The 19,195-nt window shown below is 40.5% G+C and overlaps 1 protein-coding gene across 4 annotated transcripts in view; it reads left to right on the top strand.

The window, feature by feature from the left end:
• SLC9A8 (solute carrier family 9 member A8) overlaps positions 1 to 17,398 on the top strand; it is a 52,563-nt gene extending 35,165 nt beyond the window's left edge. For 3 of the 4 annotated variants that reach the window (XM_073309455.2, XM_073309457.2, XM_073309458.2), the window contains 6 exons: positions 1,448 to 1,564; positions 2,946 to 3,028; positions 5,300 to 5,411; positions 5,890 to 6,110; positions 7,889 to 8,035; positions 9,403 to 17,398. In XM_073309455.2, coding sequence (XP_073165556.1) covers positions 1,448 to 1,564; positions 2,946 to 3,028; positions 5,300 to 5,411; positions 5,890 to 6,110; positions 7,889 to 8,035; positions 9,403 to 9,510 — 788 coding nt within the window. In that variant the 3' untranslated portion in view covers positions 9,511 to 17,398. Of the gene's footprint in view, positions 1 to 1,447; positions 1,565 to 2,945; positions 3,029 to 5,299; positions 5,412 to 5,889; positions 6,111 to 7,888; positions 8,036 to 9,361 lie in introns of all 4 variants that reach the window. The other variant, XM_073309456.2, reaches the window with a different exon arrangement.
• The last annotated feature ends 1,797 nt before the right edge of the window (positions 17,399 to 19,195 follow it).

Raw genomic sequence — 19,195 nt, 5'->3', positions numbered from 1 at the left:
CCTAATTTGTTCAAACTCCTTCAAAAATGATTTATCAGAAGAGTATAAACTCTGAATAACCTTGGTCACATTCTGTAACTACAAAAGTCATCTCTGCATTCCAAACAAAGGATTCTTTTGAGTACACGTCAGATACTTCTTTTCCTTCCTTTCCAGTTCATCAGGGCCACTCCTGTTTGGGAATGTAGCTGTAGTCAAATATTGTTAGCTTTTCAAAGTTTCTTTGTTTTTGACTAAACAGGGCATTGTGTTATAACCCTCAATTAAATTTATCATTGTCTCCAAATGTTATTTAGTCCTTTCCATAATCTTCACTACAGTTGATTTCCTCTTGTGGGACATGCTGTGGCCTTGTGCTTACTTATTCCACACATTCCTTACAGGTGACAGCATAGTAACTTCACAAGTGAGTAATGTAATATGTTTCCAGAACTGCAAAAATCACACCCACCATCTTGGATTCACTCTTTCACAGGAACAAGACCCTGGGGTTGCGTTTGAAACTTTTAAAGCCTTTTTTAAAATGTTCAGCTCTCCATGAACAACTGAACACTGCACATAATGCTTTCTTATTGCTTCTTGAGTGCTCAGAGAAAGTAAAACATATAGGGTGAAGTTCACACCATTCACATATAGCCCAAGAACTGGATGGAAAATGGAGTAAAATAATCCTCCCTCAACTTAAAGCAAGGGTGCAGGATTGCAGCATACTGCCTCACTTTCTAAGGCTGCTGCTCCAGCCCATGGGGTGGAATATCAACTGCTGGCTCACCCTGCCACTTGCATATGGTGTAAGGGCCACTGGATCTTTATATTTGTAAGCCCAATGCCCCCTCCCTTAGCTCTCTGCCACTGCTACCTTCCATGCTAACCTAAAATGGCTGGCTTAGGGGCCCCCTCTGCATCATGCTGGGAGTGCATAGGCCCACCTTGCACAGCAGCTTTGCCCTGACTCCATCATGGGCCTTAAGGATGGTGCATCTCTCCCTACCAATGATAAAATTCCCCGCAGTCTCAGATTGATAGTGAGCAGTGTGTAGAGTGGGGAGACATACTTTGCTTGGAGAATTAAATGATGCATCCTAGTAGGAACACCTGAAAGAACAAGGCTTTATTCTTTAAACTAGACATGGAGTTCCAGATCCTGCCCTTGAATACACCTGTGCAAGCTTGATTTGGTGGATTACATTCCAACAGCAGCCAGCAATCCATCTACACTAGAGCTCCCAATGTTCCTATGACTATGGAGCTGAACCAGTGTTAGCAATTATGGGAAAATTTCCCCTAGAGTAGACACCCCCTTAACTCTTCCTCAGCTTTCCCAACTGTAAAATGGGATAATCCTACCTTGTGATGGTATTGTGAGGATTAAGTAGGCAATGTTTGTAAAGTTCCATATAAATGCTAAGTATTATTCTGCTGTTTGACAGTTGCACTGTATCCACAGGTATCATGGCAATCCTGTTCTCTGGCATTGTGATGTCTCACTACACACACCATAACCTTTCTCCAGTTACACAGATCCTAATGCAACAGACATTGAGAGCCGTTGCTTTCATGTGTGGTAGGTACTGCCTTTAGCTTGAGCCTAATATCCATTAGATTAATATTTGTTTTGTATGAAAGGAAGATTCTGTTAGGGTGAGGAGGGAAGGCTGAGTGATCCTCTAGCCAGTGGTATATCAGTACTACATGTCTCTACTAACACTTACTACTATGAAGGTTGCAAGGTAGTCTAAAATCACCTTTACTGACATACTGGGTAAGCTATACAGTAAATCTTCTCCCTTCCACATCCTTCAGTCCAAGCTCTAGCTACGACTTGACACAGAATTGAGAATCAAATAGATCTTCTTGCCTCCTTTCCTCCTCTGGCCTAGTTTCAGTTGAAGGAGACTTGAACATGTCCCTATTTTTAAATAGTTTTGGAAATAAAGAAACTATTTGAAAAAATAATAGTGTTCCAGACATTGGCAAAGATTTTTAGGTATCTCCATTCAAACCACCCGGAGCAACGCAATTGGTAGCCTTTCCTTTTCTTCCTGTAGGCCAAACTTGTAAGGAAGAAAGGGAGAGGATTCTGCATCACAAATATAACCTTATGTTTAAGGGCTCCTGCATGATGCCATACCTTGTGCAAGAGGAATAGCACTTAGTGTCTCTGTCTCTCTTCCTAACAAAGAGCCCACTTTGCTAGGACTAGATCAGCTGAAAATGCAGTAATCATATACATGCAAAGTCTAATAATGTTAAAACACATTGAATGTTCTCAATAGCATATTGACTTTGTGCTTCAGAAATAAAGTGGCATTATGAAAATGCCTTAGTAATTGTTAATGGCACTATCGGAGACATTTGTAAAGATAACGTCCAGGTGTTGTTAGAACAATATATTTGCTTGTACAATGCAGAAGTTTAATTTATTGTGCAAAGCCTTATGAAGTGCAGTAATTTAGTAAGATTTAAATATTTATGCATGTAACTTTATAATAAAATGTTTGACTCAGAATGTTTGAAAGTTCTGTGAGATATTCATTTTTATATAGGGCCTGATCTAAAAAAGTCTACTAGGGTCAGTGGGCGTCTTTTCATTAACTTCAAAGGGCTTTGAAACAGGTAAGCATACCAGTGAAGACATTTTTCAGTAATTTAGGGTAAAATTCTGCTAGCCTTCTTCATGCTGATTAATATTTACTCCTGAAATCAGACTACTCATGGAGTAAGGTGCTGCTCAGTGAGAGTAAGGGTGGCAGAATCTGGCCCCTGCATTATGTTAGATATGTCTATTTTGAATCTGGCCTGAGTCAAAGAAGCAGGGAGTGTGTGTGTGCATATATATAATGTATGTAATAGCCTATTACAGGAGTAGGAAAGGTCTTAGATACCATCTTTTACTGACCAGCATAGTTTTATTTGAATAACTAAGTTTGATCTCTCTTTTTCAGAAACCTGTGTTTTTGCATTCCTTGGTCTGTCAATTTTTAGTTTTCCTCACAAGTTTGAAATGTCCTTTGTCATCTGGTGCATAGTAAGTATTTACTTTCCTCTGAAAGTTTTTAAAACCTTTTACAGTATTTGTAAAAAAAACAACCAAACAAAAAAACACATTACAGTATTTTTCATGGTCTATAGGACTCAAGAGTTATGTTTTTAAGAAACCTCCTATGTTTATCTTTTCATAAAATATTCTCAGGCTCTTTATATATTGTACATCATTCATCCCAAATCCGCAGCAGTGAAATAAAATTAACTATTTCTTCTGATTGCCTACACGACATTGGTATGGATATCTAAGAGCATATTTTAAGGAATTCTAGTGTAGCTAGTGCAGCTTTTGTGCATGAGATTATTTGAAAAGACTGGGAGAATCCCTGCTTGAGTCTGACTTTCAATCAGATTTATTAAAATAGCTCCTTTTCAGAAGTCCCAAAGGATGTAAAGATTATGAGGGGAGCACTTCTTCTCTACATAACATTTTAAGTTCCTGAATTTTTTACAGATTTTAATTACAAGGTAAAAGAAGGATTTGGTATAAATTATACTTTAGATTATGCCTCACACGAGGCTAACATGCCTATTACCATTATCATAATATCAGTTTACAAATGCATAACATGCTCCCCTTTCACAGAGGGAAAAGAACAAAATATTAATCCCCAGTGAGGCTGGCCTAGAGGATAGCACCAGATGCTGCCACATTTGAGTATATACTTCAGAAGCACCCTTGTTCTGCCATGAGAGACATTGAGGTGTTGGTCTCCTCTGTGGGAGCTGAGAGGCTGCTCTCAATGCATTACATTTAACTACCTATTCTCACAAGCAGAGTGGCATTTCATTCTTGTTGGAGACTGCCTTCACAGCCCAAAGGTAAAGGCAGTAATTTTGGCTGATTACCGTACAGAAAAAGGGCACAGCCCTAGGAACTCCCACATGTTCTAGCTCTAGGATATTTATCTTATCATTGAATCATAGAATCATAGAATATCAGGGTTGGAAGGGACCTCAGGAGGTCATCTAGTCCAACCCTCTGCTCAAAGCAGGACCGATCCCCGATTAAATCATCCCAGCCAGGGCTTTGTCAAGCCTGACCTTAAAAACTTCTAGGGAAGGAGATTCCACCACCTCCCTAGGTAACGCATTCCAGTGTTTCACCACTCTCCTAGTGAAAAAGTTTTTCCTAATATCCAACCTAAATCTCCCCCACTGCAACTTGAGACCATTACTCCTTGTTCTGTCATCTGCTACCACTGAGAACAGTCTAGAGGCATCCTCTTTGGAACCTCCTTTCAGGTAGTTGAAAGCAGCGATCAAATCCCCCCTCATTCTTCTCTTCTGCAGACTAAACAATCCCAGTTCCCTCCGCCTCTCATAAGTCATGTGTTCCAGTCCCCTAATCATTTTTGTTGCCCTCCGCTGGACTCTTTCCAATTTTTCCACATCCTTCTTGTAGTATGGGGCCCAAAACTGGACACAGTACTCCAGATGAGGCCTCACCAATGTCGAATAGAGGGGAACGATCATGTCCCTCGATCTGCTGGCAATGCCCCTACTTATGCATCCCAAAATGCCATTGGCCTTCTTGGCAACAAGGGCACACTGTTGACTTTTGTGAAGGCCTGTTTACTGTGGTGTTCTTTCATGACCAGCATTACAGGGAACTCCACCTTATTAAGCAGAATTTTCCTTTATGTTTGTTGACATTCATTGTGTAGAAGAAAATGATCCTCAGTTCCCATTTTTGCTATTTGCATGTATTGGGTATGTTCTTTTACAATGACACCTGGGGAAGTGCTGAGGGACTGAATTATACCAGCTGTTTGGCTTTCCGCCCTTTTCCCTGAGGCACTGGCCTACGGGGAGGCAGCAGAAATTTCTGCTTGCCTTTCAGCTGCTCCACAAATTATTAAAGGAGCTGGACTGCTTTTGGGCAGCTATCAGAGGCGCTCAGCCTGCACTCAAATGAATCTCTGGGTTTTTTGGAATACCTTCTTGGCTTTGAATTCACTTGTCATTTGTAAAACAGCATCTGGTAACTTTTTCAATTATTTCTATAGTCTCTCTGTAACGAGTTTTAGTTCCAGTGACTCGTTGTTTGAAAATGTGAGCTCCACATTGACCTATGCTGAGCAATTGCTTTAAGTTGGATTATCAATATAGCTAGTTATGAGGCATGTGTGTTGAGAGTAACACATTCCCTTGACTATTCACAAACCGGTTACAATTTATACTGCTCTATAAGGAATGGATGTAATGCATTAAATAGCCTTTAACTCATTATCTAATTTGTTGCTGTTAACAGGTGCTTGTTCTGTTTGGCAGAGCAGTGAATATTTTTCCACTCTCTTATCTGCTCAACTTCTTTCGTGATCATAAAATCACCCCCAAAATGATGTTCATCATGTGGTTTAGTGGTAAGTCTAAGCTCGGGGTATACCGAGTAGCGTATCATACATGGTAGGTCCTGCTCTGCATGATATCGCGCCTCTGTCTATGGAGCAAACGCTAAATGGGCACTTGTGTCCTTCTCAAATCCACATGCAGCGGCTATGTTATGTTTTCCCTATGCTGGCGAGCCAGGCAGTAAAGAGCCCAGCCTGGGAAAGTGTACAAAGACTGCCTTTAAAATAGCCTGGTTTTAGGGACCTAACAGCATGACAGATTTGCATTCGAAAGCTGTAGAGCTCTGATTTGTTTAGAAATTCAGAGAGGCAATCAAATGCTAGTGTGATGGCTACAGCATAAGAACCTAGATAGCTTTAAAACATAAAATAGGTTTAGAAGAAGAGAATTCCAATAGGCTGAACACCATGTTCATTTATAAGGATGCAGAGGGCAAATCTTGCTGTTGATGTACTTACTTATTCTTGGTTTATATTCCTCTCTGATCAGGTTTACGTGGGGCAATTCCATATGCCCTGAGCCTCCATTTGGGCTTGGAGCCAATAGAAAAGCGGCAGCTCATTGGGACCACAACTATCATTATTGTGTTGTTCACAATTTTATTTTTGGGTGGAGGAACCATGCCCCTTATCAGACTGATTGATATTGAGGATTCTAAAGCGCGAAGAAGGAACAAGAAGAATATAAACCTCAGCAAGACTGAAAAGATGGTTTGTTCCTTTTATTCTGTTTTTTTTTTAAATGAATGATCATTGATACTTTAATTTTCATAAAAGATCAATGCATAGTAAATATACAGTGGTACTCTCTGTTGGAAAATGAGATGAAAGCAAAGAAAAGAGATTTTAAATTAAGGGCTAAGACAGTGCAGAGGAGCACACAGTTCAGACAGAGACAACCTTTAGGGGAGGATTTGTTTAGGGGATTCTCTTTATCATTGGTTTTCAACTTGTGGTCAAGATAGTTAAGTCCAAAGCTGACTGTGAAAAGCTACGAAGGTTTCTAGTAATTCTAGCCGTGTCAGTCCCAATATATTAGAGAGCAGGCGGGTGAGATAATATCTTTTATTGGACCAACATCTGTTGGTGAGAGAGACAAGCTTTCGAGCCACACAGAGCTCTTTAGGTCACTATTATAGTGACCATAATGCCACTATATATATATATATAAAAAAAATCTGAGGAAAAGCTCTGTGTGGCTCGAAAGCTTGTCTCTCTCACCAACAGAAGTTGGTCCAGATGAAATTCCATGTTGGTAAGAGCAAAACAGTGCACATCGGAAAACATAATCCCAACTGTACACACCAAATAATGGTGTCTACATTAGCTGTTACTACTCAAGAAAGAGATCTTGGAGTCATTGTGGATAGGTCTCTGAAAACATCTGCTCAATATGTAGTGGCAGTCAAAAAAGCTAACAGAACATTAGGAAAGGGATATATAAGATAGAAAATATAATGTCACTATATAAATCCATGAACACTTTGAATACTGCGTGCAGTTCTGGTCAGCCATCTCAAAAAAGATATATTAGAATTGGGAAAGGTACGCAGAGGGGCAATAAAAATGCTTAGGGATATGAAACTCCTTCTGTATGAGGAGAGATTAAAAAGTCTGGGACTATTTAACTTGGAAAAGAGACTACTAAGGGAAGATACAATCGAGGTCTATAAGATCATGAGTGGTGTGGAGAAAGTAAATAAGGAAGTGTTATTTACCCCTTCACATAACACAGGAGGCAGGGATCACCCAATTACATTAATAGGCAGACGGTTTAAAAAAAACCAAAACTTAAGGATGAACTTCTTCACACAATGCACAGTAAACCTGTGAAACTTGTTGTCAGGGGATGTTGTGAAGGCCAAAATATAATTGGATTAAAAAAAGAATTAGATAAGTTCATGGAGGATTGGTCCATCAATGGCTATTAGCCAAGATGGCAAGGGATGCAACCCTGTACTCTGTGTCCCTAAACCTCAGACTGCCAGAAGCTGGGACTGGACAACAGGGGATGAATCACTCAACGATTGCCCTCTTCTGGTCATTCCCTGTGAAGTGTCTAGCACTTGCCGCTGTTAGAAGACAGGATACTGAGCTCGATGGACCATTGGTCTGACCCAGCGTGGCCGTTCTTCTGAAAATATACTAAGGGATAACACCTTGTCATTTTAAAATATTGTAAAAGCATTAGTAAACCAACATTTATGTGAGTAACTCTATTGACAATGTAGGGATCTAAAGTAATGGCTATAACCCAATCTAATTACAAATAGATCAGCATAAAATAAAGTAACCCCCATGGAAACACAGGCAAGATTCAGGATGGACTAAGTCATGTACAAATTGATAATAGCTAGTACATCATGAGTCACTGGCACCTCAATCATGAGAGGCAGGTGAAAGTTGTTTAAAAGAACAAGTTCAAAACAAAAGCAAAAGGTGCAGTGATGAGATTTATACGGTTATTCCAATATGTCTGATCTTTTTAGGGTAATACCATTGAATCTGAACATTTATCAGAACTCACAGAGGAAGAGTATGAAGCCCACTACATAAAGCGCCAGGATCTCAAAGGCTTTATGTGGCTTGATGCCAGGTATTTGAATCCGTTCTTCACAAGGCGGCTCACACAGGAGGTGGGTTCTGCTTGTTTTGTTGTTCTGTGGTACATGTTGGCATAGCATTTTGTGGAATTCCACTCAAAGGCAATCAAGGGTTTGTGATAAAGGCTTGCAACTTTTGAGCTGGGCATAGTGAGGTGACCAGTCTTACTTGTTTATAGAGAGTTGTCATAATCTAAGACTACCTTGTAAAATGATCATTTGATTTAAGTTAACACTTTTAATGGCTTCCAAAGTTTGTAATAAATTTACAGAAGTGTGAGCTTTTATTAAACTCTTCTTTAATTTTACAGACTAAGATACTTATATCAACAGTTTGGTTACTAAACCTAGGCTTAGTAGACATTTATGCCTAAAAATGGAAGCATCAGACCTGGCAAAGCTAAAATGTTAGTGTAAAATGTTGCCCACACACATGCAGGCTTTTTAAAAACCCTGTGGCACAAGCAAGTGCAGTACTGGTTATACACAGGGCCTCATGTATATTGCAGCTGTGGAATTTGCTGTAGAATTCACCCCTTGTTACAGAATTGTGCACTGGAATTGCAGCTCTCACTTAAAAAGTTCCTACACCTTCTCCTTGTGAAGAGAACTTTGAAACTGTGACTCGAAAGCAACCTGATGCCTCTGCTTCAGGCTCTCTACAAATTATGACTGAGTGGTGTGAACTGCTCTACTCTTCTCACTCAGAGCCCCGTAGGCTCTGGGATTCTGTGGCCACAGATTGGGCATTTTCCCCAATATGCTGTGGAATTCAGCATTTTTTGTTGCAGAATTCACCATTTTGCTGCACCAGACATGTTTTGTTTTGTCGCTGGGCCCTGGTAAAACCTGCTTTCAAGCTAATTCTTGCTCTGCGCCTTTCCCTGCAAGAGAAAATTAATTAGATTCCAGTGCGTGCTCCCTGAACTGTTCCATAGAACCAGGCAGCTGGGGAGGGTTGGGAAACCACAGCTACAGTCCACCTTGTGCCAGGGAGCCAGAATATAGGCTGCTGGGGGAACAGAGCAGCATCCAAGGCCTAGGAAGATAGGATGAGCCACTGAAGCTGATTAAAAGCTTCCTGCTTCAACCTGACGCACATACAAAGAAAGGAGATTCGGAGCCAGGCCACCCAGAAAACATAACTGCTGACAGCTCAGCTCTGTGGGCCTCTGGAGAACACAGGGGGGAAAAATCTGTCATCAGAAATAATCATTGCTGAAAATAACCACTGACGGATTGTACATTGATGTGTATTTTCCACTGAGAGCATAACTGTGTGTACACTTAGGGACAGCAGTGACGGGAATGAAGGGTATTCAATGAAAATACAGTAAATTGTCGCTCTCACTCACACAGTGCTGTATCTAAACAGCAATTGTGATTTCCTTTTGCCTTAGGACCTACATCATGGACGCATACAGATGAAAAGCCTCACCAACAAATGGTATGAAGAGGTGCGACAAGGACCCTCAGGGTCTGAAGACGATGAACAAGAGCTGCTATAGCAGGCTAGAGGAGGAGGACTATAAGGAGTTTATCATAGAGCACCAAAAACTAGATTTAAGTAACAAAAGATTCTGACTGTACAAAAGCCCACGGTTTTAAGAATTAAGACTTCCCGCTGCAGGTCCCACCATGTGCTGTTGTACTTAGGTTTCACAGAACCAGATACACTGTACTTCATAAGACCAGTTGCTGCTGGACACCCCTTATAATCATACAAAAGCAGTATGTGGGTTGAGGCTAGAACTGTACCTTTTAATTGTGAATATCACAGCAACTTGTAAGTTGCACTCAGTCCATTCAAAACTGCATTGAAATAACCTTACATTCTGATGTAAGCTGTAAATGCATGTTACAGTACAGGTTCCATAATACGGCTCCACAAAACAGAATGAGTTGCACTTTATTGTATACTTTAATATTCATTCATATCTTGGGGAGTCATGATGGTTTATACTGTGAATTTGTGCCAATAAGAATAATTGACTCTTTGTCTGGAAGAAAACTGTAATTGGCATATTATGGATCCAGAATGCATAGTGAGCCCCCAGACAAGAAGCAGATGTTGTGCATGGACAGAAGCACCAGAACCTTTTAAATACTCAGTGTGTCTGCCATTGTTGTTGTTTTTTTTTTAATGTTGAAATGTCTTAATCCACAGTACTTGCCATTCCCTAAAGTGTGTTTTTAAATGAGAAAGCATAGAACTGGATTTGAAATCCATAGATTTTTTTTTATTATTTATTCCACTCCCTCCCTCCCACCCCCCCCCACTCCCACACACTCCTGTAACTTATAAATGGTTACACTTTTTTAACAAAAATTATAATAAAGGTTGCTCCTAGCTGGCACTACAGACTTTGATTCTCAGGAAGCAGCCGTTTTTGCTTTGCCTAAATTGCTGAAATGTCCCTAACATGCCTGAGGGTTCATGAGGAATGTAGGGAGGTTTTTAAATTTTTTTGGAAACACAAAAAAAGTCCCCAAAAAACCTAACCCAGCAGTGGAAGACTTTAATATTATGCATTGCTGCAGCATCCTCTGTTGGGGAATGCCAGACACTTAGCATTCCATTAAGTTGTCCTGCTACTTTAATTTTTTCATGGTCATAGTAAAAATGATCAGCACTGTTTTGCTTTTCCACATGCAATGGACCATTTGTTCAGAACTGCACACACGTAAGTGTGCACCTTTTCATGGTGCACACGTACTGTGTTTCAGCTACAGTAAATACAAATTTTTCGTGCCTCGTTGGTCATTTGCATGTGCTTTTTTTAAAAAAAACACCTTTACTGAGCGTTTTCAATCATGGATCTATTGTATTTTTTCTGGACAAATAAAGGACACTTCAGGAATGTATTCAAAAAGCATAAATGCTCACAGTCCTAAATATGGATTGACTTACTAGTTTTTCGTGTGTGTGTGTGTTGGAAGCTAGTCCTGATGTTTAAGGAAAAAAAGTGCAGCAGCTTCTGGCTAATCTCTCTGGTGAACATTCTGTACTTTGGAGCACTGTTAGTGATAACTGCAGCCCTTAAATCAATACAGATTAAGGCAAATAGGGAAGTGGACTGTTTTGGTTCCCTTTTCTACATATCAACTTTGAAACAAGTCTAGTGGTGGCACTCGATGCTGGCAGCTTTCCAACAACAGTAGATGAGACATGCTAAGGTTAGGCATTGATATCTGATTAATTTAGCTTTGAAGCAGAGGATTACTAAATATGTGGGCCTCCTCAAGCTATGCCCCATGCAGAAGCAGAACTGTTAGAGAATGTCTCCCTCATTGGTGAGAGCACAATGTGTGATCTGCATGATGCTGCCATTAAAAGGTTGTTTGTATAGTCCAGCCCGCCTCATTTTAATTTCAGGCTCACTTCTGCATTTTCACTTGCAAACTAATTAATCTCACTAGGGAAGAACACTTTTTGGGGGGTAACAACTCAAGGAACCTGTCTCTGCTAATCAACCATGAAATGCACTTTATTTCCTACCCTTGTATGTGAACAGAATTTGGCTTCATACTTTATAGAACTGGAACATGCTGCGTAATGTGAGCATGAAGGGGAATGAACTCAGATTGTTTCCAGTGTTGAGTACTGCAGAATCATGCTTGTTGTCTTGCTTGTTGTTTCGGAGGAGAACAGATTTGTAAAGAATCATACTAACCAGGCTGAAGGAAACTCTAATATTAGGTGTTTTGTTACTAGTCCAAAGTTAGGGGTATATGCTTGAAAACATTTTTTAGGATGTGAAAACCCTAGCTGCAGTACTGTTAGGTAGGTGTGTGTGAAAGAGAGCGAGAAAAATGTCAGTTCCACTTTATATACAGCTATTTCCTCAGGTGCCCATCCAGAGTGAGCACCCGTTTGTATATTTTTTTGCGGGAGGTCACACTTGCCCACAAAGAGTAGTTTAAGCTGTACGGGCTAGGAACCTTTTGAGGTTCTGAGTTTATGAGGATCGCTTTGCCAGATTCATATGCTCTTGGTTTACAGGAGAATGGTAGAAGTTGTGTTTAAAAAAAAAAAAAGACAGGTTTCCACATTCAAACAATGTGCTGCTGCGCAGTAGACAGCAGTTTCTGTTGTTTTGATGCACTATGGTAACTAAGTAATTGAGGTGAATTGTCAGTTCTTGGAGATATTTTTGTGTCATTGAGATGTCAATCATTTCCGCTTTCTAGTAATAAATAGCAGCTATTGTCCTGATGTACCTGTTCCTAAGAATTGTGTGGTGGAGAACACAATGGTACCAATCCTTGGCTACAGCTGGGTAGTGCACTGTGCATCTCCAGATGGGGCAGGAGAGCTGCAAAGGTAGTTTTAAGTCACTCTGTGCTCCCTTTATGCCAGACATAGCTCAGAGCACACTGAAGGCAGCTGTAAGATGCGCTGCCTGCCAAGAGCCCGAAGGGACTGTTATGGCACCCAGGGACTGCCAAGGTGCAGGGAAGTCTTGGCCATACTTCTTGTTCTGTAGACACTCCACAGGTTAGCTGTGGAGAGAAGGGGTGGCACATGAGCTGCTATGTTGCCTCTTGCACCACTGGAGAGTCCCCTGAAAGCCCTATGGCCATTAGGATGGGTTTAGAGCCACTTTGTAATGCGGATGCAACATAAAACAGCTGAAGATTAGAGCCACTGTTCTCAGTTAGCTAGTTATTTCACTGAAAGATGAGGCAATCTATAAATTGAATGAAGGTTCTATGCTAATATATCAGTCTTCTGTGGAAGTTAAGATTTCATCATGATAAATTGATCGTTTCCTGCCCCCTACTGGTAATTTTTGAAAATACAGTTAGATCTAAGTTAGGAAACATTTGCTGAGAATAATTTAATACACATTAAATGGATGCAATTAATTGATCATTTCTGAATTAATGAAAGCAGCCTGAAACTCCTAATTTCAAGGCATATTTACTTTATTTAAATGTAAAAAGCAACTGTGCAAAAGCTTTAACAATGAGATCTTATTTAATGGATTTATCAAAGACTTGCCTATGAGAGGTTTCAGAGTAGCAGCCGTGTTAGTCTGTATCTTCAAAAAGAAAAGGAGTATTTGTGGCACCTTAGACACTAACAAATTTATTTGCGCATAAGCTTTCTTGAGCTACAGCTCACTTCATTGGATGCATCCGATGAAGTGAGCTGTAGCTCACACTCAAATAAATTTGTTAGTCTCTAAAGTGTCACAAGTACTCCTTTTCTTTTTGCCTATGAGAGGAAAGGATGGGTTTGTGGTTAAGGCACATCACTGGGAGTCAGGACTCCTGGGTTCTAGTCTAGCTTTGCTGCAGACTCACTGTGTGACTCTCAGGCAAGCCAGTTAGCCTTTGTGTGCCTCAGTTTCATTAGCTTATTCTGGTTTTTCTTCATTTGTGCCTTTAGGATTGTAATGGTTTCAGAGACCTGTTTGTCAGCCATGACCTACCACTACCCAGCTCTTTGTACTTTTGCAGGACTAGAACTGAGGTGCCACTTCAGGTAATATTTGAGAGCTTCAGAGACACTGAAGCAGGCTTTGTGTGCACCATTCAGAACATTACGCATTAGTCTTGCTTTTTGCAGTAACCGGGTTTTCCCTGTCTTGTCTTGTATTCAGGGAAAGAACCACTCAGTTCTGATATTGTATGGTGATGATTGATTTGTAAGTTCATTTATAAATGTGTTGGCTTTTCTGTGGCATTGATCACTCGACTATGGGCAGCTCAAACATGAATGGATTTATCTTTACAACACTTACGTGAGGAAGGCCTGTATTATTGCTCCCTTTTCACAGAGGGGAACCAAAATACAGAGAAATCAGTGGCTTGCACAGAGTGCCGTACAGTGGCTGTAGTAGAGTAGTGAATTGAATCCAAGTCCCAGTCTGATACCACAACTGCAACCCCATCCTTCTGCTGGGATCTCAACTTTGAGTATCTTTCATTTGAAAAGGGAGCGGAAATCATGTTTAAATGGAGACTGTCAAGGTGCAATGATGAAGAGAATGTCCTCTTGCCTTTTGAGAGCACTGTTAAGATCTGCCTCAAATCCATTGTTCGCTCACTTTCTCCAAGCATCCACATGTGAGTTGTCTAGTCAGTTCTTGTGCCACTTGCTGACCTTATTCCTGACTACTTCTAGTGCTCAATCCAATTTAGTCTGAGTCCTCCTATCACAAATATGAGCAATAGGTCTTGGAATAATGTCAGGGTTATAAACGTGTTTGCTAAAAGGGTGGTACATGAGGGCAGGTGTCTGAATGTAGGGAGTATCTTTCTTGTCAACTTGACACAAGCAGGCTAACAATTTTCAGCTGACAGCTCTTCTTTACAACTGGGCATGTGTCTCTGAAAAGCCTGTTTCGTGATCCGTAGATAAAGGATTCTGTAGTACGAGCAGAAAAGTTTGAGCCAAAAGCTAGGATTTGCTGCTCCTCCATGTATCACCAGAAATTACGTTCTAGCAACATGAAGACATTGAGACTGCCACTGCTGTAAAAAGCCCCCTCTCCACCATACTGAAGACACAAAAACTTACAGCTTTTACCAAAAATCCTAAAGTGTTGACAGTGATATCACCTGTCCACCTCCCCCTGCAAAATCCCACGTCATCCTATGGCCAGATTTTCCTGTCAATTACAGTGGCATAACTCCATTGAATTTGACCACTGTAGAAAGCAGATTCCAGAGCAAAACAACTGTCCACTGGCAGCACCCTGCCACCAGGCCCTAGACGTTCTGATCCAGGCAGCATTAGCAAGAGACCACCAGAAGGTATCAACTTTTATAATATCTCTCAGCAATTCTACAGCTCCTGTCATCGTAGTAGGTCAGTGTCTGAAGGAGACAGGACCAATCAGGCTGGGAAGATCAATAGCAACATCTTGAATTATAGTTGGAAAGGACTAGGGTGGCTGTGCAGAATGGGAAATATCAGTGCAAAAGCTTGTGAATTAATATAAAATTTCTGGATAGATTTGGAGTCTCAGTTACCTTGGAGATGAACGGATTGTCACAGTTCCAACTCGAGTGAACAAGAATTTACTTTGTATCACTGCCATGCATTTTATTTAAAGAGGCATGATGAACATTTTGGCTTGACTGTATTTCAGTGTCAAACATTTCCCATTGCTCAGAGCTTCCACTCGAACTGCTAAAGGAAATGGCTAGCGTGAGTTGCACTATTTTAGCCATAGGGTTTCTTTGCAGGTGAGCAAAGCACACTGCTAGTCAGCTTTCTTGGAGGTGAAGTTGCCCTTGTTGCTTGTGTTTAGCAACTTTTAGTAGAAGTTAAGCTCTACTTAAGTTTTCAAGGGTTAATATTTTTCACAGAGATCACTGATGGACAGGGTGGTTGGGACAACTGAGGAAACAGTGGGTTTTGTCTTGAAACTCAAATGAGAGTGGGGAGGGAGATGGCAAAGGAAGGTTATTTGCACTACTATGAGATTTCGTAGAGTCAGAGTTTTGCTGTAAAGTATAAGCACAGAAGGAAATCTGGTCTTACAAATTATTTTGCAGTCCCTGCCAACCCTAGCCTCTGTAGTGCTTGATAAAGCAATATACTAGATTGAGCTGAATGAAGTCTACAGATAAATAACTTTTACTGGGTTGGAATCAGAGGCTGCCTGTTTTATCTATGCTTAGCAGCTAGTGTATATGAAAAATGTATAGTTATATGCTCACCAAGAGATGCTCAAAACTGAAGCATTGTCCTACAGTCTTTTCACCCATTTTGTAATGTATTACCAATAAATCCAAGGTGGCATTAGGTTTCGTTCTGTTATGTATCATTTGAAACTGTTTCTAGAGATGTCCTGTACAGATTCTAGGGGTTCCACTACACCATGTTTCCATACACTTGTGCACACCTGGGTATTAAATAGCCCACAAAACATATCCACGCTGTTTTAAAAAAAATTGATCTTGAAAGGCTACCATGATTTAAGATAGTATATGTGGAATAGCAGTGCTGTATCAGGGTTCATGCTGCAGTGTGTAACCACATGAATGAGGCTATAACTATACAGCCCTGACTTTGAAATGAGTAGCTTATCACATTTAAGAATTTACTTCGTAGTTTAATGGAAATTGAGAGATACATTCTTCTATTGGAGTCCACATAGAATCACAGGACTGGAAGGGACCTCAAGAGGTCTTCTAGTCCAGTGCCCTGTACTCAATGCAGGACCAATTATTATCTGGACCATCCCTGACAAGTGTTTGTCTAACCTGCTCTTTAAAATCTTGTATGACAGAGATTCCACAACCTCCCTATGTAATTTATTCCAGTGCTTAACCTCCCTGACAAGAAGTTTTGAAGCCCTTTAGAATAAATGGGAACTCGTGTTTAAACCCATGTCCATGTGACTGAGGATCTACACAAATCTAAATACACAGATTTTAATTATTTGGCTCTATAACTCTCTTGAGAGATCCAGAGGAGTTGAGATGGAGCAAGGTTCACACCCTAATTATTGTATTTAAACTTTGACACTAATGCAACAGAGGAAATAACTACCCCTTCCCCTCATGTAATTTTGTTGCATGACCCAGAAGCTTTGCTTTTGATCATATTTTTGCAACAATAGCCAGCTCTGCTGTGCAACATGTAAAAATTGATCTTTCAGCTCTTGAGCAACACTCTATAAAATGTCACGAGTTTTTCTGCCAAGTTCTCTCCCGCCCCGGACTTTGCAGTGAAATGTGAACACCTCCAATGTTGTATATACGTCGAAGGATAAATGGAATCTGGGCTGTGCAAACAAGTTTCTCCAGCACTTTTTAACGCAGCTTTAAGTCATCGGTGTTGCATCCAAGCAAAAGTTATATCAATGGTCATTGTCTCCAAATCCTGAATTTCAGTTAATGTCACAGTAAATACATTCCATAGCTAAAACACAGTTTTAAAATCCAGCCGTGACAATTGTATTCCCAGCAAATTATTCAGGCCTTTTACTCAAATGACATGTATGAAAACATACATTTCAATTTCTGCTCAAGTTGATAGTGGAGAAATGCAGAAATGGTGAAGGAAGCTGACAGTCAGGGACTTGTTAACACTGTATAGAAGTTTGTACCAAAGTGATTTTAAATTACTTTATTTGCATGCATAATCATGGACTACTTATGTGCAAATTAAACCCACAATTCTGAGAATCTGGGCACAGATATCTTTTGAAAATTGCCTTATGATTGTAACTGGGGTCTCTGTTTCAGTCTTTATCAGATTCCTGCCTTTGAGAAATGGTTCTTATTGCAATGAATTTTTTAGTAAATGTGTGTTATTTGTAAGGGGTGTACAGAATCCAGACAGACATGTTTGCCTGAGCAATACAAACTACATGGAGTTGTAAACTGAATAGGACATTTATTTATTTTGAAATAAAAGTTATAACCAGAAAACTGCAGTAATGTATCTTATTCAAATACTGTAGGATGTGTACTGTGATGTAATTCTGCTTCATAATATTCATGATTTATTTTGATTGATTACTGCTTCTGTAGGGTTCACTCTTCTAGTGTCCGAGTGCTAAATACAACTGAAGTAGTGTGGCATAGCTGCAGTTTGTGCCGTGCTGGTAGAAATCAGAGATAGAAAAGACCAAATAGTCCATCTCTCTGCCAGGCCGGATTGTTCTATCAATGCTTTCCAGACGTGCATGGTGGTCCTCACCCCATGTGCAGCCCATCTCCCCAGGCAGATTTGAAATATGTGGTGTATTGGATTTGGGCTGCTGTGGTGTATGGCCCTGCTAGCTCTGAGCCCAAAAGTTGTGTCTAGTTTTACCTGGGGTTGGCGGGGGTGCGTGTCAGTATCATGTATTCTACAATTCTCCCTTCCTTCCTTGTCTACTTTAAAATATCTTGAAATCCAGTCTTGTTGTATTAGTTAAGTCCTGGAACTGTACATCAAGTTGAGAATAAGTGTTGTTGGGAAAAGATATAGAAAAACTGAGGTGGCCCAGGTGGGGGCTTAGTTAGAAATAAAGCTTTTTGTCTTTTAGACTCCTCATCTCACAGTGGTTTGATATTTCATGTGACATGAGCTGGTGACCTCCAGACAATTCTTAGTGGGCTGATACACACCCTTTCCAGCAGTAGACCGTGACTGAATTAGCACTGTGACTACCCCTGCTCTAGAGGGTAGACTCTCATTTTTTGTCAAGTTCCAAATTTCTTGGTCAAGGTATAGTCAAGGTCGAGAGTCCAGAGAAAATAATTAAAAATAAATAAATACAATGATTTAATAAAATAATAATAAAAGTAAAAAGATTTTGGGGTCCATTCAAAAGCATCTGGTGGTCCAGATTTGGCCCACGGTTTGCTTATTGACAGCCCTTGCTCTAGAGCCTAGAGGTCTCTGGGTGAGGAAACTTGCATTACTGCTCTCTATTCCAAAGCTAAATAGTTCCAGAACTGGTATTTGGCCCTCTTAGCTAGCGACTAAGTCAATACACACAAGTCGCATCAGTCTAACTCAAAATTGGTTTAGTTTAAACACACACACACACACACACACAATGCGACCCCATTGTGTGGACACAAACTGATTTAAGAGTACCTTATATTAATTTAACTTAAGTTGGTAAGGAACTGGCTTAAGTACCATTGATGTAAGGCACACTGATTGATTTAAACTTTGACAAAGGCCCAAGTCATTTCTGAAAACAACTTGAGCATCCAGGAGAAAAGTCATTTGCAGCTTTTCCTGTAACAAGGAGGGGGCTTTCCCTATTTTCTGTACTGGTTTAGGGCCAGAGTCCTTTTTACTGAGCCCAGTCACAGGAGAAGGTAGCTGGTGATGTGGCCTTTTAAGGCAGCCAGGATATAGTGCAATTATTTATTTATTCTGCAGTGGCACCTAGGACCCTCAGTCATGGCCCAGGACCCCATAGCACCCATTGCAAAACATGCTGAACTAGTGAGTGCAGGGCCTGTTGATCTGCTACTACTTCAAAAAAACACTGCGGTGGAAGCAGGGGTTTTCCACGGATATATCTTGTACCACATTTTTAAAAAGCCAGCTTTCGTATGTCAAGGCAAGATCATAGCCCCATTAACCTTCTTCCGAGTTGCCCTGACCTAAAATTCAACCCTCTAGGTGTTCTGCCTCCCTGTCTACCAAGCCCCTTTCAAAACCAAGGCTGCACCAGTGACAGCCTTTGTATAGTTTAAACATGGGTTTAGAAGACAAACCAT

The sequence above is a fragment of the Lepidochelys kempii genome, chromosome 13 (genome assembly GCF_965140285.1).
Source record: "Lepidochelys kempii isolate rLepKem1 chromosome 13, rLepKem1.hap1, whole genome shotgun sequence".
In the NCBI taxonomy this organism is placed as follows: Eukaryota; Metazoa; Chordata; order Testudines; family Cheloniidae; genus Lepidochelys; species Lepidochelys kempii.
This window is presented reverse-complemented; position numbering and strand designations above follow the sequence as displayed.